This window comes from Salmo salar, chromosome 19, assembly GCF_965601325.2.
Source record: "Salmo salar chromosome 19, fSalSal1, whole genome shotgun sequence".
In the NCBI taxonomy this organism is placed as follows: domain Eukaryota; kingdom Metazoa; phylum Chordata; class Actinopteri; order Salmoniformes; family Salmonidae; genus Salmo; species Salmo salar.
This window is the reverse complement of record NC_138309.1, coordinates 50,690,001-50,707,500: the sequence shown is the minus strand read 5'-3', so window position 1 is coordinate 50,707,500 and position 17,500 is coordinate 50,690,001. Positions and strand designations below refer to the sequence as shown.

General features: G+C 43.8%; 2 protein-coding genes across 3 annotated transcripts in view; one reads left to right on the top strand and one right to left on the bottom strand.

Annotated features, from left to right (window-relative positions):
• Positions 1 to 2,159: 2,159 nt before the first annotated feature.
• LOC145862277 (uncharacterized) lies at positions 2,160 to 5,122 on the top strand. The gene is made up of 3 exons (XM_082965523.1): positions 2,160 to 2,311; positions 2,845 to 2,913; positions 3,252 to 5,122. The coding sequence occupies exons 1-3, from the start codon at positions 2,257 to 2,259 to the stop codon at positions 5,120 to 5,122; spliced, it is 1,995 nt and encodes a 664-aa protein (XP_082821649.1). The 5' UTR covers positions 2,160 to 2,256.
• Positions 5,123 to 5,352: 230 nt separating this feature from the next.
• gdh2 (glutamate dehydrogenase) overlaps positions 5,353 to 17,500 on the bottom strand; it is a 28,097-nt gene continuing 15,949 nt past the window's right edge. The window contains 11 exon segments of one of the 2 annotated variants that reach the window (NM_001123636.1): positions 5,355 to 5,633; positions 5,738 to 6,352; positions 6,638 to 6,700; positions 6,818 to 6,909; positions 7,018 to 7,141; positions 7,759 to 7,839; positions 7,928 to 8,065; positions 8,225 to 8,362; positions 12,568 to 12,747; positions 13,232 to 13,326; positions 14,391 to 14,454. In NM_001123636.1, the coding sequence (NP_001117108.1) occupies positions 6,233 to 6,352; positions 6,638 to 6,700; positions 6,818 to 6,909; positions 7,018 to 7,141; positions 7,759 to 7,839; positions 7,928 to 8,065; positions 8,225 to 8,362; positions 12,568 to 12,747; positions 13,232 to 13,326; positions 14,391 to 14,454 (1,095 nt within the window). In that variant the 3' untranslated portion in view covers positions 5,355 to 5,633; positions 5,738 to 6,232. 2 annotated transcript variants of the gene reach the window in all.

The window sequence follows — 17,500 nt, the reverse complement described above, 5'->3', positions numbered from 1 at the left end:
ATGCAGTTTATAATAGTATGTATGGCCTATGTTACCATGGAGATATTGTGGTACCATCCTGGATATTTTTCTATGCCCTCTGCCAGTCTTAGCAATGTTTTCTGTGTGTGCGAGCGTGCGTGCGTGCGTGTGCACTCACAGGGGTTTAGCCAGGCTCTTTGTTCTCCTCTACAGGTACACTATGAGGACACTACCTCCATCGGCATGCTGGGAGCTTACAGGGAGACAGAGGGGTTGTCACGTCCTGACCAGCAGAGGGAGTAATTGTATTAGTTTTGGTCAGGGCGTGGCAGAGGTTTTTGTGTTTTGGTATGTGTGTCTACGTTCTGTCTAGCTTTGGTTTTCTATGTATAGTTAATTGGGGTGGGACTCCCAATTGAAGGCAGGTGTGTTGAGTTGCCTTTGATTGGGAGTCCTATATTAGTAGGGTGTGTTTGTCTGTGTGTTTGTGGGTAATTGTTTGTGAGCACTGCGTTTGTATAGCCTGCTACACTGTTGCCGTCGTGAGTAATGTTTATTGTTTTTTCCCTGTGGATGCTTTTCTCGTGTTTGATTAAAAAGATGAGTATCCACATTCCCGCTGCGTATTGGTCCTCCCTTCAACACAATGACGATACTTGTGAAAGGGTTCAAGAGAGGTCAGGAAGAAAACAAAAAGTCAACCTAGAACCTCTTGCGTCAGTGTTCTAGAACTCCCAGTCTTAGTGTTTTAAATGATCCTTCGGGACGACATATCACCAGCCCAATGTTCCATTCTAACCACGAGATTTCCAAACTGCTCTACACACACTCTCTGATCCAATGCCAGAACACATTGAAACAGAGGAGTGTCTTTCCAAGGGTTGAATGGAGACACACACACACAGCCAACACTCCTAAGGAATCCACACAAACACAGAGCAGCAATCTAGGGCCAACAACACAATGAGAGAGGGCTGTCATAAGAAGGAGTGCGTGCTATGTCAAATGTTGTGTCTTTGTGTCTGCTTTTATAGCAGTGTTTTGACAGTGAGTCAGAAAGCTTGGTGACCTTTCAGGACATCACATCCAGTATTTCCTGTTTCCCATACATCTACAGATGTAGGATCTTAATTTGAGCCAGTTTGCTACAACATGAAAATAATCCTGAAGCAACAGGAAATGTGAATTATTATAATAATTATTATAATAATTTTTTATACTTTACTATACTGTTTTTTATAAAAAATGTTATTAACCAGTTAAAAACATAAACACACGAACAACAACTTACAGATGCACACGAACAACGATTACATCTCATCTGCCCAGACCCACATGCTCACACCCCCATCCCTACTGCTTGCATTATTGTTTGCCATATGGCCTTAAATTGTCCCAATTAGTTTTTCTCAGTTGCCCATGCTATTTCAATAATAAATCATTCGATTTTTTCTATTGTGTTAATGATGGAGGATTGATTGATATCCAGGTCATTAGTATACGTTTTTTTTCTAGATGAGTGATGAGAAGAGAATCGTCCAGCCCGTTGGGAATCTCACTACACTCCTATTCGCTATGTCTTAAAATATGCAGGCAGACGGATTAAAAGTACGTTTACATTGTAATACATCTGACAGCGAACTTTCTAGCTCCACCCATAACTTTTGGACTTTATAGCATTGACTCACTAATCCATGCTTTCTGGGAATGCTACAAAGTCCAAAAGAAAGGTGAATTATTATGTGGATTATTATAATTAACGACAATGGGGAAATCAAGACTGAAATTTCTAAGTGGAAATTACAAACTTCAGAAGCGTTTTCAAACCTCAAGTACACTACAGGTAAAAAATGCCCTGCATTGCAGCAAAGTTCTCCTGCAACAGGGCGATCAAATTAAGATCCTACATCTGTAATAATGTACTATATTATGTGCATCTTCACATAATGGATAATTATGACCTGAATAAGGGTTGTGTGCCTATGTGTTGCATGTATCTGTATATCATATTTGTTCTAACAATGTTTAATTGAGGGTCGTAATAAAGTTATGAAGCCTCTCTCCCTCTTCGGTATTTACAGTTCCACTGCTGGGTTTTTCCATACTGACACCAACAATAAAAGCGGCCTGCATCCTTAGGGGTGTGTGTGACTTCACAGGGGTGTGTGATGGAGGGGTGGCCTCTGTAAGCCTCTCTGCCAACCTCATATAAACCCATGCACACCCACACCACACACCCATCCAAACACACTCTCTCACACACACACTCCGGCCGAGTACAGAACACACACAGAGATGGACTTTCTGAAAGGATCTGGGAAGCAGGTGGATGCAGTGATCGACAAAGCAGGTGAGAAAAAGATATGTGTAAGAAAAGTGGATAATGGTGTGTTTACTTGGTTGAATGATGGGGGTCATTCATGTGAAGCATTGATAAGTTTAAACCCTAAAGCACAGCAAAATGGGTTGTTATATAGACTAATGTATAGTTTAGCTTTAATTTAGTGTTCATTTTTGTGTTATCAGCCTTCAAAATGTTCAAACTGGGCTTTGGAATTTTAAACGGCGCTGCAGTTGATGAGTCAACAACATTCTTACACCAAATATTTTCATTTTTGAAAAACTTGGCTCTGTACTTTTTGGCACTGCTCATACTTCTAAAATTAGTTATTTGGGTTTGTCTAGATTTCAAAGTAGAGGAGCTAATTTCTACTAGAAATGGAAAAATATACAAAGATTCTGTGGCATCCCGTCATGACAGTTCTTGCTGATACAAGCTCCCTAACAAGACATAACAAGAGAAAAATCCACCAATTATCTCATCATGTGGAGCCAGAAGGTGCGAGTGCATGTTTGACAGCCCCCCTCTCTCCCTCTGTCTAGCTGTTGTGGTGAAGGAGAAGGTGGGAGAGATGATCGGAGGAGGAGCTAAGGAGGAGAAGAAAGATGAAGGTGATCTGTCTATTCTGGGTTACCATGGACACTAAATCACACAGACATATAGCCTTGCCTGTAACACGCTACCTACATACAATACACACACAACACACTACCTACACACAATACACACCACACATAATCTACACTACAAACCAATTCAGTTTCTCCCCCCTCATAGAATAACAAATCACTTCTGCTCTATTCGTTGCCTTTCTATCTGCATTCAGTCCGTTGCTGCCTGCTTAACGTGACACCGCTGTAAGAGATATAATGGTAGTGTGTTGCAGTCCCATGTCTTTGTATGTACAGTATTGTTGAAATGGTGTCTGATGTTGTGGTTGTTCCTCCAGGTATTGGTGGCATGGTGTCTGATGTTGTGGTTGTTCCTCCAGGTATTGGTGGCATGGTGTCTGATGTTGTGGTTGTTCCACCAGGTATTGGTGGCATGGTGTCTGATGTTGTGGTTGTTCCACCAGGTATTGGTGGCATGGTGTCTGATGTTGTGGTTGTTCCTCCAGGTATTGGTGGCATGGTGTCTGATGTTGTGGTTGTTCCACCAGGTATTGGTGGCATGGTGTCTGATGTTGTGGTTGTTCCTCCAGGTATTGGTGGCATGGTGTCTGATGTTGTGGTTGTTCCTCCAGGTATTGGTGGCATGGTGTCTGATGTTGTGGTTGTTCCTCCAGGTATTGGTGGCATGGTGTCTGATGTTGTGGTTGTTCCTCCAGGTATTGGTGGCATGGTGTCTGATGTTGTGGTTGTTCCTCCAGGTATTGGTGGCATGGTGTCTGATGTTGTGGTTGTTCCACCAGGTATTGGTGGCATGGTGTCTGATGTTGTGGTTGTTCCTCCAGGTATTGGTGGCATGGTGTCTGATGTTGTGGTTGTTCCTCCAGGTATTGGTGGCATGGTGTCTGATGTTGTGGTTGTTCCTCCAGGTATTGGTGGCATGGTGTCTGATGTTGTGGTTGTTCCTCCAGGTATTGGTGGCATGGTGTCTGATGTTGTGGTTGTTCCTCCAGGTATTGGTGGCATGGTGTCTGATGTTGTGGTTGTTCCTCCAGGTATTGGTGGCATGGTGTCTGATGTTGTGGTTGTTCCTCCAGGTATTGGTGGCATGGTGTCTGATGTTGTGGTTGTTCCTCCAGGTATTGGTGGCAAGGTGTCTGATGTTGTGGTTGTTCCACCAGGTATTGGTGGCATGGTGTCTGATGTTGTGGTTGTTCCTCCAGGTATTGGTGGCATGGTGTCTGATGTTGTGGTTGTTCCTCCAGGTATTGGTGGCATGGTGTCTGATGTTGTGGTTGTTCCACCAGGTATTGGTGGCATGGTGTCTGATGTTGTGGTTGTTCCTCCAGGTATTGGTGGCAAGGTGTCTGATGTTGTGGTTGTTCCACCAGGTATTGGTGGCATGGTGTCTGATGTTGTGGTTGTTCCTCCAGGTATTGGTGGCATGGTGTCTGATATTGTGGTTGTTCCACCAGGTATTGGTGGCATGGTGTCTGATGTTGTGGTTGTTCCTCCAGGTATTGGTGGCAAGGTGTCTGATGTTGTGGTTGTTCCTCCAGGTATTGGTGGCATGGTGTCTGATGTTGTGGTTGTTCCTCCAGGTATTGGTGGCATGGTGTCTGATGTTGTGGTTGTTCCTCCAGGTATTGGTGGCATGGTGTCTGATGTTGTGGTTGTTCCTCCAGGTATTGGTGGCATGGTGTCTGATGTTGTGGTTGTTCCTCCAGGTATTGGTGGCATGGTGTCTGATGTTGTGGTTGTTCCTCCAGGTATTGGTGGCATGGTGTCTGATGTTGTGGTTGTTCCACCAGGTATTGGTGGCATGGTGTCTGATGTTGTGGTTGTTCCACCAGGTATTGGTGGCATGGTGTCTGATGTTGTGGTTGTTCCACCAGGTATTGGTGGCATGGTGTCTGATGTTGTGGTTGTTCCACCAGGTATTGGTGGCATGGTGTCTGATGTTGTGGTTGTTCCACCAGGTATTGGTGGCATGGTGTCTGATGTTGTGGTTGTTCCTCCAGGTATTGGTGGCATGGTGTCTGATGTTGTGGTTGTTCCTCCAGGTATTGGTGGCATGGTGTCTGATGTTGTGGTTGTTCCTCCAGGTATTGGTGGCATGGTGTCTAATGCCGTGAAAGGGGCTGCAGCAGATGCAGCTATGGACAGTGCTGCAGACAAGGCCATGTCTTTCGGAAAGAGCCTTTTCAACTGAATCCCCAAACATGGACTGAACCATGTCTCAACCCTGGACTGTACCATGTCTCAACCCCGGACTGTACCATGTCTCAACCCCGGACCGTCCTTCCCATCAACCAATCCCATCTTTATACTATTACTGAGATCTGTATAATGTTTATAGGATGTCATAAACATGAATAAAACACCAATCTTTCAACACTAGTCTCTGTCTGTCTGCACGTCACATACTGCACTTACACATCACAGTTTTCGCCAAATTTTATTGGTTTTCAACAAAAAAAGGCAATACAAATTTCCCCAAGCAATTTCCGTGCAAGGGCTTGGACGGCTTTTTGGAGAAGAAGAACGCTTGTTCCCATGATCCTCTCCTCCTCTCTCTCCCTCACGGCAGAGCGGAGGGTTTGGGGGAGGGTCAGATTGGACAAGATAGGAGCAGAAGGTAGGGAAGGTTGGGGGGCTTATGGCGGGACTGATATAGGGAAGAAGGGTGTAGAACTTTACTAAGAACCAAACCCAGTAGAACCCTGTGTTCCTCAGCACAACCCTGAGCCCTGACCTCTAACCCTGAGCCCTGACCTCTAACCCCGCTGTGAGGAGAACTGAGGAACACATATGATATCACCATTCCCTGACAAAGTGAGAGCTTAAAACTATTCTTTCTTTAAATAAAGTATATGTTTGGAGATAACATTAAATGGATTTCAGTATAGGTGGGGTATGTGTGTCTCTTCAGTACAAAGCTCCCTCAGAGCTAAGGCAACTTCATTGTTGTGGTCTGAAACCATGGCAACACATGGGTCAAACAAGATAAAATGGCCGACAGGGAACTCTGATAGGAGGGGGGGGGGAGTCTTAAAGCTATCTTCCTGCTACAATCTGCTCCTTTCACAAACTGAACGACAATACTGAAACAGAACGACACAGAAATACTGAGTTACCCACGTGATACTGGGAGATATGGCGAGGTCATGGGACACAGAACGTGTCAGTGTGTGTGTATAAAGGGGAGGCGGGGGTCTCTAATGTAAACACTGGTATGTACTGAAGCCTGATTGCAAAAATGGGGAGGCAGGATGAACCAATAGCAGGGTGGTGTGGGAGTGGTCTGGCTGTGACAAGGTGATCATGTGACGGTGATGCCGGCCTCGTTGTAGACCTTGAACACCTTCTCGATGGCGTTGACGTACGCAGCCGTCCGCAGGTCCAGACCCAGGTTGTACTTACTGGCTGTACGCATGATTTGCTGCAGGGAGACAAAACACACTACAATTACACACACCAGACCGGGTCACACTGGCAAAACAAGTGGTATGCACACACACACACACACACACACACACACACACACACACACACACACACACACACACACACACACACACACACACACACACACGTAGTGTGGTTGAGAGGTGCCCCAGGTCAGCAAAATGCAATTATAGGTTCTGTATGGTCTGACACACCTGTTCTAACTTTGCACGTACACACACACACACACACACACACACTCTCTCTCTCTCTCTCTTACCCTAGCAGACCTCTCCATGGTGTAGGCCAGCCCAGAGTGGACAATGTCCTTCTCAGAAGCACCCTGTAAAGGAAAAGAGAGATGTTATCCAACTAGCCTGGATGTAACCCCCCACATAGGTTTACATATGTATAGATATAACCCCCGTATGCATATGGTTGACTCTGTGTGTGTACTCACAGCGACTCTGGCCTGGAAGTCAGCGGTGGGGACAACAGGGATTGGTCCTCCCTGCTTTCCAAACTTCCTCTCCAAACTCTCCTGAACGGACACTGACAGAGAGAGAGAGAGAGAGAGAGAGAGAGAGAGAGTACTTGATGGTAAGTTACAGAAGCAAGGTATTATATGGGGAGACTGGAAGGTTAGAGGTCAGGACTTACTGAGGAGGTGGTAGTTGGAATCTCTCTCGTATTTGAAGGTGAGTCTTCCATAGCTGACGTGGTTCAGGTTCTTCAGCCACTCAAAGTAGGAGACAGTCACACCACCTGCGTTCAGGTACATGTCCTGAGGGAGGGCCAAACAGAGAGAACGGTCAGAACAGACACATATCTCTGGGATTGTTGAGTGTGTCCTGTTAATGAGAGAACTCAACCCAGCAAACATGCCCACACACAGAGTGGCCTGCCCTCACTTTGCCTGAAATAAGCACATTGTTAGCCTGTGTTGGGCTGGTGTGGGCCAGGCCAGGCCGTGTTGGGCTGGTGTGGGCCAGGCCGTGTTGGGCTGGTGCGGGCCAGGCCAGGCCGTGTTGGGCTGGTGCGGGCCAGGCCAGGCCGTGTTGGGCTGGTGCGGGCCAGGCCAGGCCGTGTTGGGCTCGTGCGGGCCAGGCCAGGCCGTGTTGGGCTGGTGTGGGCTTGGTGCCCACCTTGCCCACCAAATACCCACATGGGGCCATTGGGGTCATGTTTGCTGGATAGATACTGTGAATGTGTGTATGACTGCCTTAACATGCAAATGTGTGTTTTGTAAGTTTGTGTGTGTGTGTATATATGAATGTATGTATGTATGTATGTATGTATGTATGTATGTATGTATGTATGTATGTATGTATGTATGTATGTATGTATGTATGTATGTATGTATGTGTGTGTGTGTGTGAGTGTGTGTGTGCCTCTTCTTACAGGGATGACCATGACATTGTTCTCCAGGAAGATCTTGTCAGCATCAGGGGTGGTGGGGCCGTTGGCTCCCTCAGCAATGATCTGGAACAAACAACAATAAACAACAATGACAACAGGGCATTGTGGGTAGTGTAGTTTAGATGGGGGGGGGTTGTGGGTAATGAAGTACCTTGGCCTTGATCCTGTGGGCATTGTTGCGTGTGAGCTGCTTCTCGCTGGCGGCAGGGATCAGGATGTGACACTGAGCTTCCAGAAGGCTGCCCTCGTACGGCTTAGCCCCGGGGAAACCTACGATCGAACCGTGTTGCTGCACACACACACAGTTTAGTCAAATGCGAGAGACAGAGGAAGCCTTTCTTGGTTATAGCTCATATTCAGAACGAGGGGGCGGAAAAGTGAGAGAGAAAGAGAGACAGAGAAAATGAGACTGAGGAAGTTCAAAAGGAGAGTAAGAGAGTATTCGAACCAGTTTGTAGTCCTCCAGCTGCTTGGGGTCAATGCCCTCTGGGTTGTATATGTTGCCGTCATACTCAGCGATGCCCACACACTTAGCACCGTACCTGTGGAGGTACCGCATGGAGTGGAGACCCACATTACCAAAGCCCTGAGAGAGAGAGTGATCATTACTATGGCCTCCATCACACACACCATCATCAGCTCTGCTACAGAGTACACTAAAGACATTACACTTGGACCCTGGCGCCCCCCATGTGGCCCACCTCTGTCACTGCAGTAGCCTCAGACCCACTGATAACTAGCTAATAAACTGACACAGCAAATCAGCGGACAGACAGAGAGGACTGAAACCAAGCAGGTAATATAAAATATTATCCCGTCTGGTACAGCTGTGAAATATACCTTTAACTATAATGAGCATCGAGACACAGAATGCTGCTATTGGCCCTTAACAATAGATGGTTGACAGTCGTTTCCACAGCAGCAAGGTCTATAAACTGAGATCAGCTCCTCCCCTCAATATATCTCTACATTATCCTCTCTCTCCTCTGCTATCTACACGATGTCACCACACATCTGCGTATTTGCTAAATCTCCAAGAAAATCGAATCACACAACTACATAATCCAGCCACACACACACACGCACACACAGTCTGTGTCAGACACGAAGGTGAGATGTTTTTTTTTGTTTCTATAAAATGAATACTTGCTAGTCACTGAATACTAACGTTGGTTCGGATATTCAAATATTCAATTAACCGTGCCCATCAATGTTCCCTCAAAATTTTGCCGACTGTACAAGCTTGAAGTTACAGTTTAAGACAGTTGTCAAGTAGGCTACTGTGGCTATTTTCTCATAATGTAGGCCTACCATTTGTAAACAATGGAGAAAATGCATACCATAACATTTTAACATGGAAATAGCTGTTCTATCATTCAGCCTACAGTAGCAGCCAATGTGTGGTGTTCAATGTAGGCCGACATTGTCACGAATCCCACCGAAGGTGGCTCCCCTGCCTGCTCGGGCGGCGCTCGGCGGTCGTCATCACCGGCCTACTAGCCGCCGCTGATCCCTTTTTCCTTTTCGTTTGGTTTGTCTTATTGTTTGCACCTGTTCCTCATTTGGGTCTTTTGATTTTGGGTATTTAAGCCTGGTTAGCCCGCCCAGTTTTGTGCGGGATTATTTAGCGTCAGGTTGTGTTTTTTGTAGTTGGATGTGCTGGCGATCTACTGCTGTTATATTTTATGCATGCTGTGCACCTGTTCTGGGCACGTTGCATTTGTTCCACGCCGTTTGTGTTGGCGTCGATCGGGTTGTGTTTTGTTTAAATAAACACAAAGTTCCTTACCTCTGCTCTCTGCGCCTGACTCCTACCACCACTCCTAGCAACTACTGACAGACATTCCATGAGACTTTTGAATAAAACATGCAGGGCTTGACATTAACCTGTTTATCCACTTGTCCTTCAGACAAGGAGGTGACTGAAAATGCTGTTGTGTTGTTTGATGCAAGAAACCACTTTACAAAATAAAATTATTATTTCCATACCATTATTACAGAGAATCAGATCAATTATGACACCCTCTGCCTATTGTCTACTTGGGCTTATTCAAGATGTCTCAAAATACACCACTGCCCCTTTAAGAAAAGAAAAAGCTCTTTACCCGAATCACTTTTCAAAGATGTCTAGAAATGTACACATTTGGTGCTCTTGTAGGAAGCAATCCGTCCCCCATTGCTGACTACAAATAATCTATAAATGGGCTAATAATTTACTAACTACACTGCACACGTGGCTAAATACAGCTATAGCTTTGATCTCAAAACAAGCACATCTACTCACGACCCTCATGCTGTAAACACAGTCCAGTTCAAAGTGAACGGCACAGATCCATTATTGGCAATGGTCTATTTGCATATAGGCCTACTGCAGCTCTGATTGGTTATGCCACACAGGTCTGTGTAGAGTACGGCTGAGTTGTGAGTGTCAATGCAATAGAATCCCACTCCGATACGTTCTGCCTACAACAAAATCTCTTGCATAGTTAGTTTTGTTGTTTCGGTATGTTGCATTGAAAGTGGCTAGTGGTGTGTTGATTCGATCACAATTCCCACAGTAAAGGGAAACGTTGACCGTGTTAACTAAGGGGGAAAACTGTAGAAAGTTGAGTGATGTTCAATCTCGCGCTTCTCTGTGCAGGCTGATATTTCTTCTGTGAGGCAGTCCCGGGGGGGAACTGCGCGCCCGCACACACGCACAGCTTAGAGGGAACATTGGTGCCGATCCTTACTCACTACTAGTGTTGCAAAGTATACCCAAACTTTGGTACTTTTTTTGCAAAAAAATAAACGTTTAGTTCAGTACTTCTTTAAAATGTTTCTTACGTGATTGAAGAGGAGTGGAACACCATTCCACAGTCCACAATCAACAGCCTGATCAACTCTATGTGAAGGAGATGTGTTGCGCTGCCTGAGGCGAAGGAGATGTGTCGCGCTGCATGAGGCAAATGGTGGTAACACCAGATACTGACTGGTTTCTGATCCACACCCCTACCCTTTTCTTTTTTTAAAGGTATCTGTGAACTAAAGAAGGCATATCTGTATTCCTAGTCATGTGAAATCCATAGATTAGGCCTTAATTAAATTGACTGATTTCCTTATAACTCAGTAAAATCTTTGAAATTGTTGCATGCTGGATTTACATTTTTGTTCAGTATATCTAAATTACTTCTGAGTATTTAGTCATTTGTATAACACTGGGCTGAAATACACTCCAACATATTTTGTAAAATATACTTTCGAGAACAGTAATTTGTATTTTCAAAATACAAAATACTTTTCTATACCATTTTTTAAAGCGGCTCACAATTTTGTGGCTCCTTTTCAGCCTCCATTGGTATCAGAAGTCTGATGGCACTATGGTGTGATAGGAGCGTCTGCTAAATGAACTAAATATATATGTATATGTAAAAATGAACAATTGCAAAGCATGCTGAGTAGTATTCTAATGAGCTCGACCCTGAAACAAGGACAATAATAATAATACCCAGTGTGCATTGCAGTCCATTTTGGTTTGTTCATATTCACATATGCATTTTGGTCATTTATCCAGAGTGACTGTCAGTCAGTGCATTGAACTAAGGTAAATAAACAACCACATATTACAGTAAAAGCAAGTAAAACGTTTCTATAACAGTTACTGAGAATGTTGCTGTTCGGGCCAGCTACTTGCCAAATGTATTTCTGTATTTTAAAATACATGTATTTTAATTAAATAAAAAATACAAGTAGATTGATCTTAATGGTATTTTGTAATTGCATTTTGTCATTTTTGCCCATTTTCAAAGCTGATTGAGTGAATGAATAAAGTTTTTAGAAACAGTCTCCCTCGCCACCAAAAACTCCTTCACCTCCCGAGTGCCATCTGGTTTCCACTTGATGCCATAGCCACAGTCAAATCCCACAGCCACATTCTGCCTCCCAAATGACCTCATTACTTTCTTAAAAAGATACAGCGCACACTTTTATAAATGAAGAGATTGCTTCTTCTATGCAAATGTTGTTAATTGGTACAATAAAATATGTTCTCTTAGTAGTTGCCAATAAAGTAAGTCCTAAATGGAAAGGATTGTTTGTCATCTGTAGCCCCATGAAGTCAGCTACAACAAGCTCAATAACTCACTGCATGCACACACTCCTATTGAATAATACGCATTCACCTGTATTGTGAATGGACCTAGGCTACATCTCCATTTAACCAGTGTATCAGTAGAGATTTACCATTCAAATAAATGTTCACCATTCTGCTGTTTTGTAGTTAGATTGGTATAAACAAAGTGAAATTGATTGTATGATTATATCATTGATTCATTAACACATACATACTACGCTCTCTAAAATAATGTCTGGATCAAGTGCCCTTCTGTGACTTTGGCTAATAAGCTTTCTTTTTTGTTGTTGTGGTATCATTTTAGTGTGTGTGTGTGTGTGTGTGTGTGTGTGTGTGTGTGTGTGTGTGTGTGTGTGTGTGTGTGTGTGAAGGAAGTCTCGTGTGTCAGAGGGAACTGAGAGTCCTGCAGAAAGCTGCACTTTGACCTTTAGTCCGTCTCACACGTCGCGGCACAGAGTGGGAAGTGGGACCTACGGACCAGTGTAAACCAGATCTGTGTGGTGTGATACTGCTGCTGAACCCTGCCACCGCGTCTCTGACGTCCCAGACCGTCACAGAGAGACCAATACTAACTCACCCCTGCAGATATTTAACAAAGTTCACATCAAAATCTGTTGACCAGATCAGCGTAGAACAACTTTTACGCAATCTTTGACAAATGTCAGAGTGTGTGTGTGTACCTGGATGATGAAGGTCTTGTCCTGGAAGCCGGGGGTCAGGCCCAGCATGCTCATGTAGGACGCCTCGTTGATGAAGTTCTCAATTCCGTGGAACACTCCGCGACCGGTGGCCGAGATACGCCCGTGGATACCGCCCTGACTGATGGGCTTGCCTGTCACACACGCGTGGGCGTTGATGTCCTGCACAGAGACACGCCCAGAGAGACACAGAGCCACACACACACACACACACACACACACACACACACACACACACACACACACACACACACACACACACACACACACACACACACACACACACACACACACACACACACACACACACACACACGTTAGAGTGTATGTTTAATTGCATTAGATCTGTTTGTCAGACTGTGAGATCGAGTCTTCAACATAGTTCAGCATGAGAGGTCAGTGCAGGACACATACTGCTCTGGGGCCAAACTACAGAACTACAATACCCATACTGCCCTGGGGCCAGACTACAGAACTACAATACCCATACTGCCCTGGGGCCAGACTACAGAACTGCAATGCCAGACTACAGAACTACAATACCCATACTGCCCTGGGGGACCAGACTACATAACTACAATACCCACACTGCCCTGGGGGCCAGACTACAGGACTACAGTGTATGTGTGTTTGTGTGGTAACTCACGGTATGTGCGATGGTGTTGGCGTATGTGTCCGCGATCCAGGACATCTCCCTCTCTCCAGTGCTCATGTCCGGAGCAGGAACATCAATACCAGGCCCTGAGGAGGGTAAGGGGGGAGGAGGGGTGAAGGTTTCTGTGAGGACTGGAAGCAATTTACACACAACCTACATCAGGGGTCCCCAATTACATTCAACCGTGGGACGATTTTTCCTTGAGCGGATAGGGGGCCAGAACATAGTTCTGAATAACACATTTTGTACACTGCAAATTAACCGCAGAAATCCCAAACAGATAGTGATTAACAAAAAACAGAATCATTACAAACCTTGATTACATTGAGATACGATCACATATGCATCTTGATTTATGCGTGGGAATACTTGGGAACAGATTTCCTAAATTAAAATCACTTTGAGCCGATTTCCTGGTGATTTTAATCTTTTATGTCCAACATCAAAAATGATTAAAAAAATATATTATTTGGCTCAGAAAACTTGGGGGGCAAAAAAAATGTAATGACCCATGGGCCACCTAGTGGTGAACCCTGCCCTCCATCTTTATTTCTGTCTCTTTCCCACACGTAAACACATACTACACAGGTTTGAGATAAAGTTACTAGCAATTAAATATCTATAGTTATACCTATTCTATATATAGACAGTGGCTGACTGGAGGGCTCAGAACGCCCACTTTACCCTGGTGGCAGACAGAGACATGTCTAAATGCCAGTCTCTCTCCCTCTCTGTGGTATAAACAGGATGGTATGCAGCGAGGGACATTCTCATGTGTTCACTGGGCCCCGACATCCAAAAGCAGAAGTGGACAGAGGGAGGGAGGAGAGGGGGGCGAGGAAAGGGGGAGGATCTGACTGGAAGAGGGGTCCACTACCCACGTCACCACTGTTACACAGAAGCCTTTCCACTGCAACAGCAGTGTTCCACTTCAGCAATAAGGCCGAGGGGGTGTGGTATATGGCCAACGTGGAGTGCCTGGATACAGCCCTTAGCCGTGATATATTGGCCATATAACACAAACCCCCGAGGTACCTTATTGCTATTATAAACTGGTTATCCTGTCTTCTCTGTGTTTTGAGGTAGCACGTGACAGTCATTAGCATACAGGATCATAGGGGACAACTGGCTACATGAAGGACACACTTACCAATAAAGCCTTTCTTGGCCAGCTCAATGGTGAACCTTCTTGTGATCTTCTCCAACTCATTGTCCTAAAGAAAGAGAGATAAATGATTGATCACAGAGTGCATGAGGAGAGAGAAAGGTTTCCTGTGTGTCTGCCAGCTAACAGCTAAGCATTTCAGCTCCACTTAGCTCTGAAGGGCATACTACACCACACACACACACGCACGCCATAATGTGGTGACAGATAAACAGATAAAGCTGTAGCGATCATCCCTAAAGAGCCCATCTCTCTAGGATATGAATAAAGAGCCTATCTCTCTAGGATATGAATAAAGAGCCCATCTCTCTAGGATATGAATAAAGAGCCTCTCTCTCTAGGATATGAATAAAGAGCCCATCTCTCTAGGATATGAATAAAGAGCCTCTCTCTAGGATATGAATAAAGAGCCTCTCTCTCTAGGATATGAATAAAGAGCCTCTCTCTCTAGGATATGAATAAAGAGCCTATCTCTCTAGGATATGAATAAAGAGCCTCTCTCTCTAGGATATGAATAAAGAGCCCATCTCTCTAGGATATGAATAAAGAGCCCATCTCTCTAGGATATGAATAAAGAGCCTCTCTCTCTAGGATATGAAGAAAGAGCCTCTCTCTCTAGGATATGAATAAATAGCCTATCTCTCTAGGATATGAATAAATAGCCTATCTCTCTAGGATATGAATAAAGAGCCTCTCTCTCTAGGATATGAATAAAGAGCCTATCTCTCTAGGATATGAATAAAGAGCCCATCTCTCTAGGATATGAGCAAAGAGCCTCTCTCTAGGATATGAATAAAGAGCCTCTCTCTCTAGGATATGAAGAAAGAGCCTATCTCTCTAGGATATGAATAAAGAGCCTATCTCTCTAGGATATGAATAAAGAGCCCATCTCTCTAGGATATGAATAAAGAGCCTCTCTCTCTAGGATATGAATAAAGAGCCTCTCTCTCTAGGATATGAATAAAGAGCCTATCTCTCTAGGATATGAATAAAGAGCCCATCTCTCTAGGATATGAATAAAGAGCCTCTCTCTCTAGGATATGAATGAAGAGCCCATCTCTCTAGGATATGAATAAAGAGCCTATCTCTCTAGGATATGAATAAAGAGCCTATCTCTCTAGGATATGAATAAATAGCCTATCTCTCTAGGATATGAATAAAGAGCCTCTCTCTCTAGGATATGAATAAAGAGCCTATCTCTCTAGGATATGAATAAAGAGCCTATCTCTAGGATATGAATAAAGAGCCTCTCTCTAGGATATGAATAAAGAGCCTCTCTCTAGGATATGAATAAAGAGCCTATCTCTCTAGGATATGAATAAAGAGCCTATCTCTAGGATATGAATAAAGAGCCTATCTCTCTAGGATATGAATAAAGAGCCTCTCTCTAGGATATGAATAAAGAGCCTCTCTCTAGGATATGAAGAAAGAGCCTATCTCTAGGATATGAATAAAGAGCCTATCTCTCTAGGATATGAATAAAGAGCCTCTCTCTAGGATATGAATAAAGAGCCTCTCTCTAGGATATGAATAAAGAGCCTCTCTCTAGGATATGAATAAAGAGCCTATCTCTAGGATATGAATAAAGAGCCTCTCTCGCTAGGATATGAATAAAGAGCCTCTCTCGCTAGGATATGAATAAAGAGCCTCTCTCTCTAGGATATGAATAAAGAGCCTCTCTCTCTAGGATATGAATAAAGAGCCTATCTCTCTAGGATATGAATAAAGAGCCTCTCTCTCTAGGATATGAATAAAGAGCCTCTCTCTCTAGGATATGAATAAAGAGCCTCTCTCTCTAGGATATGAATAAAGAGCCTCTCTCTCTAGGATATGAATAAAGAGCCTCTCTCTCTAGGATATGAATAAAGAGCCTCTCTCTCTAGGATATGAATAAAGAACCCATCTCTCTAGGATATGAATAAAGAGCCCATCTCTCTAGGATATGAATAAAGAGCCTATCTCTCTAGGATATGAATAAAGAGCTTCTCTCTCTAGGATATGAATAAAGAGCCTATCTCTCTAGGATATGAATAAAGAGCCTCTCTCTAGGATATGAATAAAGAGCCTATCTCTAGGATATGAATAAAGAGCCTATCTCTCTAGGATATGAATAAAGAGCCTCTCTCGCTAGGATATGAATAAAGAGCCTCTCTCTCTAGGATATGAATAAAGAGCCTCTCTCTCTAGGATATGAATAAAGAGCCTATCTCTCTAGGATATGAATAAAGAGCCTCTCTCTCTAGGATATGAATAAAGAGCCTCTTTCTCTAGGATATGAATAAAGAGCCTATCTCTCTAGGATATGAATAAAGAGCCTCTCTCTCTAGGATATGAATAAAGAGCCTCTCTCTCTAGGATATGAATAAAGAGCCTCTCTCTCTAGGATATGAATAAAGAACCCATCTCTCTAGGATATGAATAAAGAGCCCATCTCTCTAGGATATGAATAAAGAGCCTATCTCTCTAGGATATGAATAAAGAGCTTCTCTCTCTAGGATATGAATAAAGAGCCTATCTCTCTAGGATATGAATAAAGAGCCTATCTCTCTAGGATATGAATAAAGAGCCTATCTCTCTAGGATATGAATAAAGAGCCTATCTCTCTAGGATATGAATAAAGAGCCTATCTCTCTAGGATATGAATAAAGAGCCCATCTCTCTAGGATATGAATAAAAAGCCTATCTCTCTAGGATATGAATAAAGAGCCTATCTCTCTAGGATATGAATAAAGAGCCTATCTCTCTAGGATATGAATAAAGAGCCTCTCTCTCTAGGATATGAATAAAGAGCCTATCTCTCTAGGATATGAATAAAGAGCCTATCTCTCTAGGATATGAAGAAAGAGCCTATCTCTCTAGGATATGAATAAAGAGCCTATCTCTCTAGGATATGAATAAAGAGCCTATCTCTCTAGGATATGAATAAAGAGCCTCTCTCTCTAGGATATGAATAAAGAGCCTATCTCTCTAGGATATGAATAAAGAACCCGTCTCTCTAGGATATGAATAAAGAGCCTATCTCTCTAGGATATGAATAAAGAGCCTCTCTCTCTAGGATATGAATAAAGAGCCTATCTCTCTAGGATATGAATAAA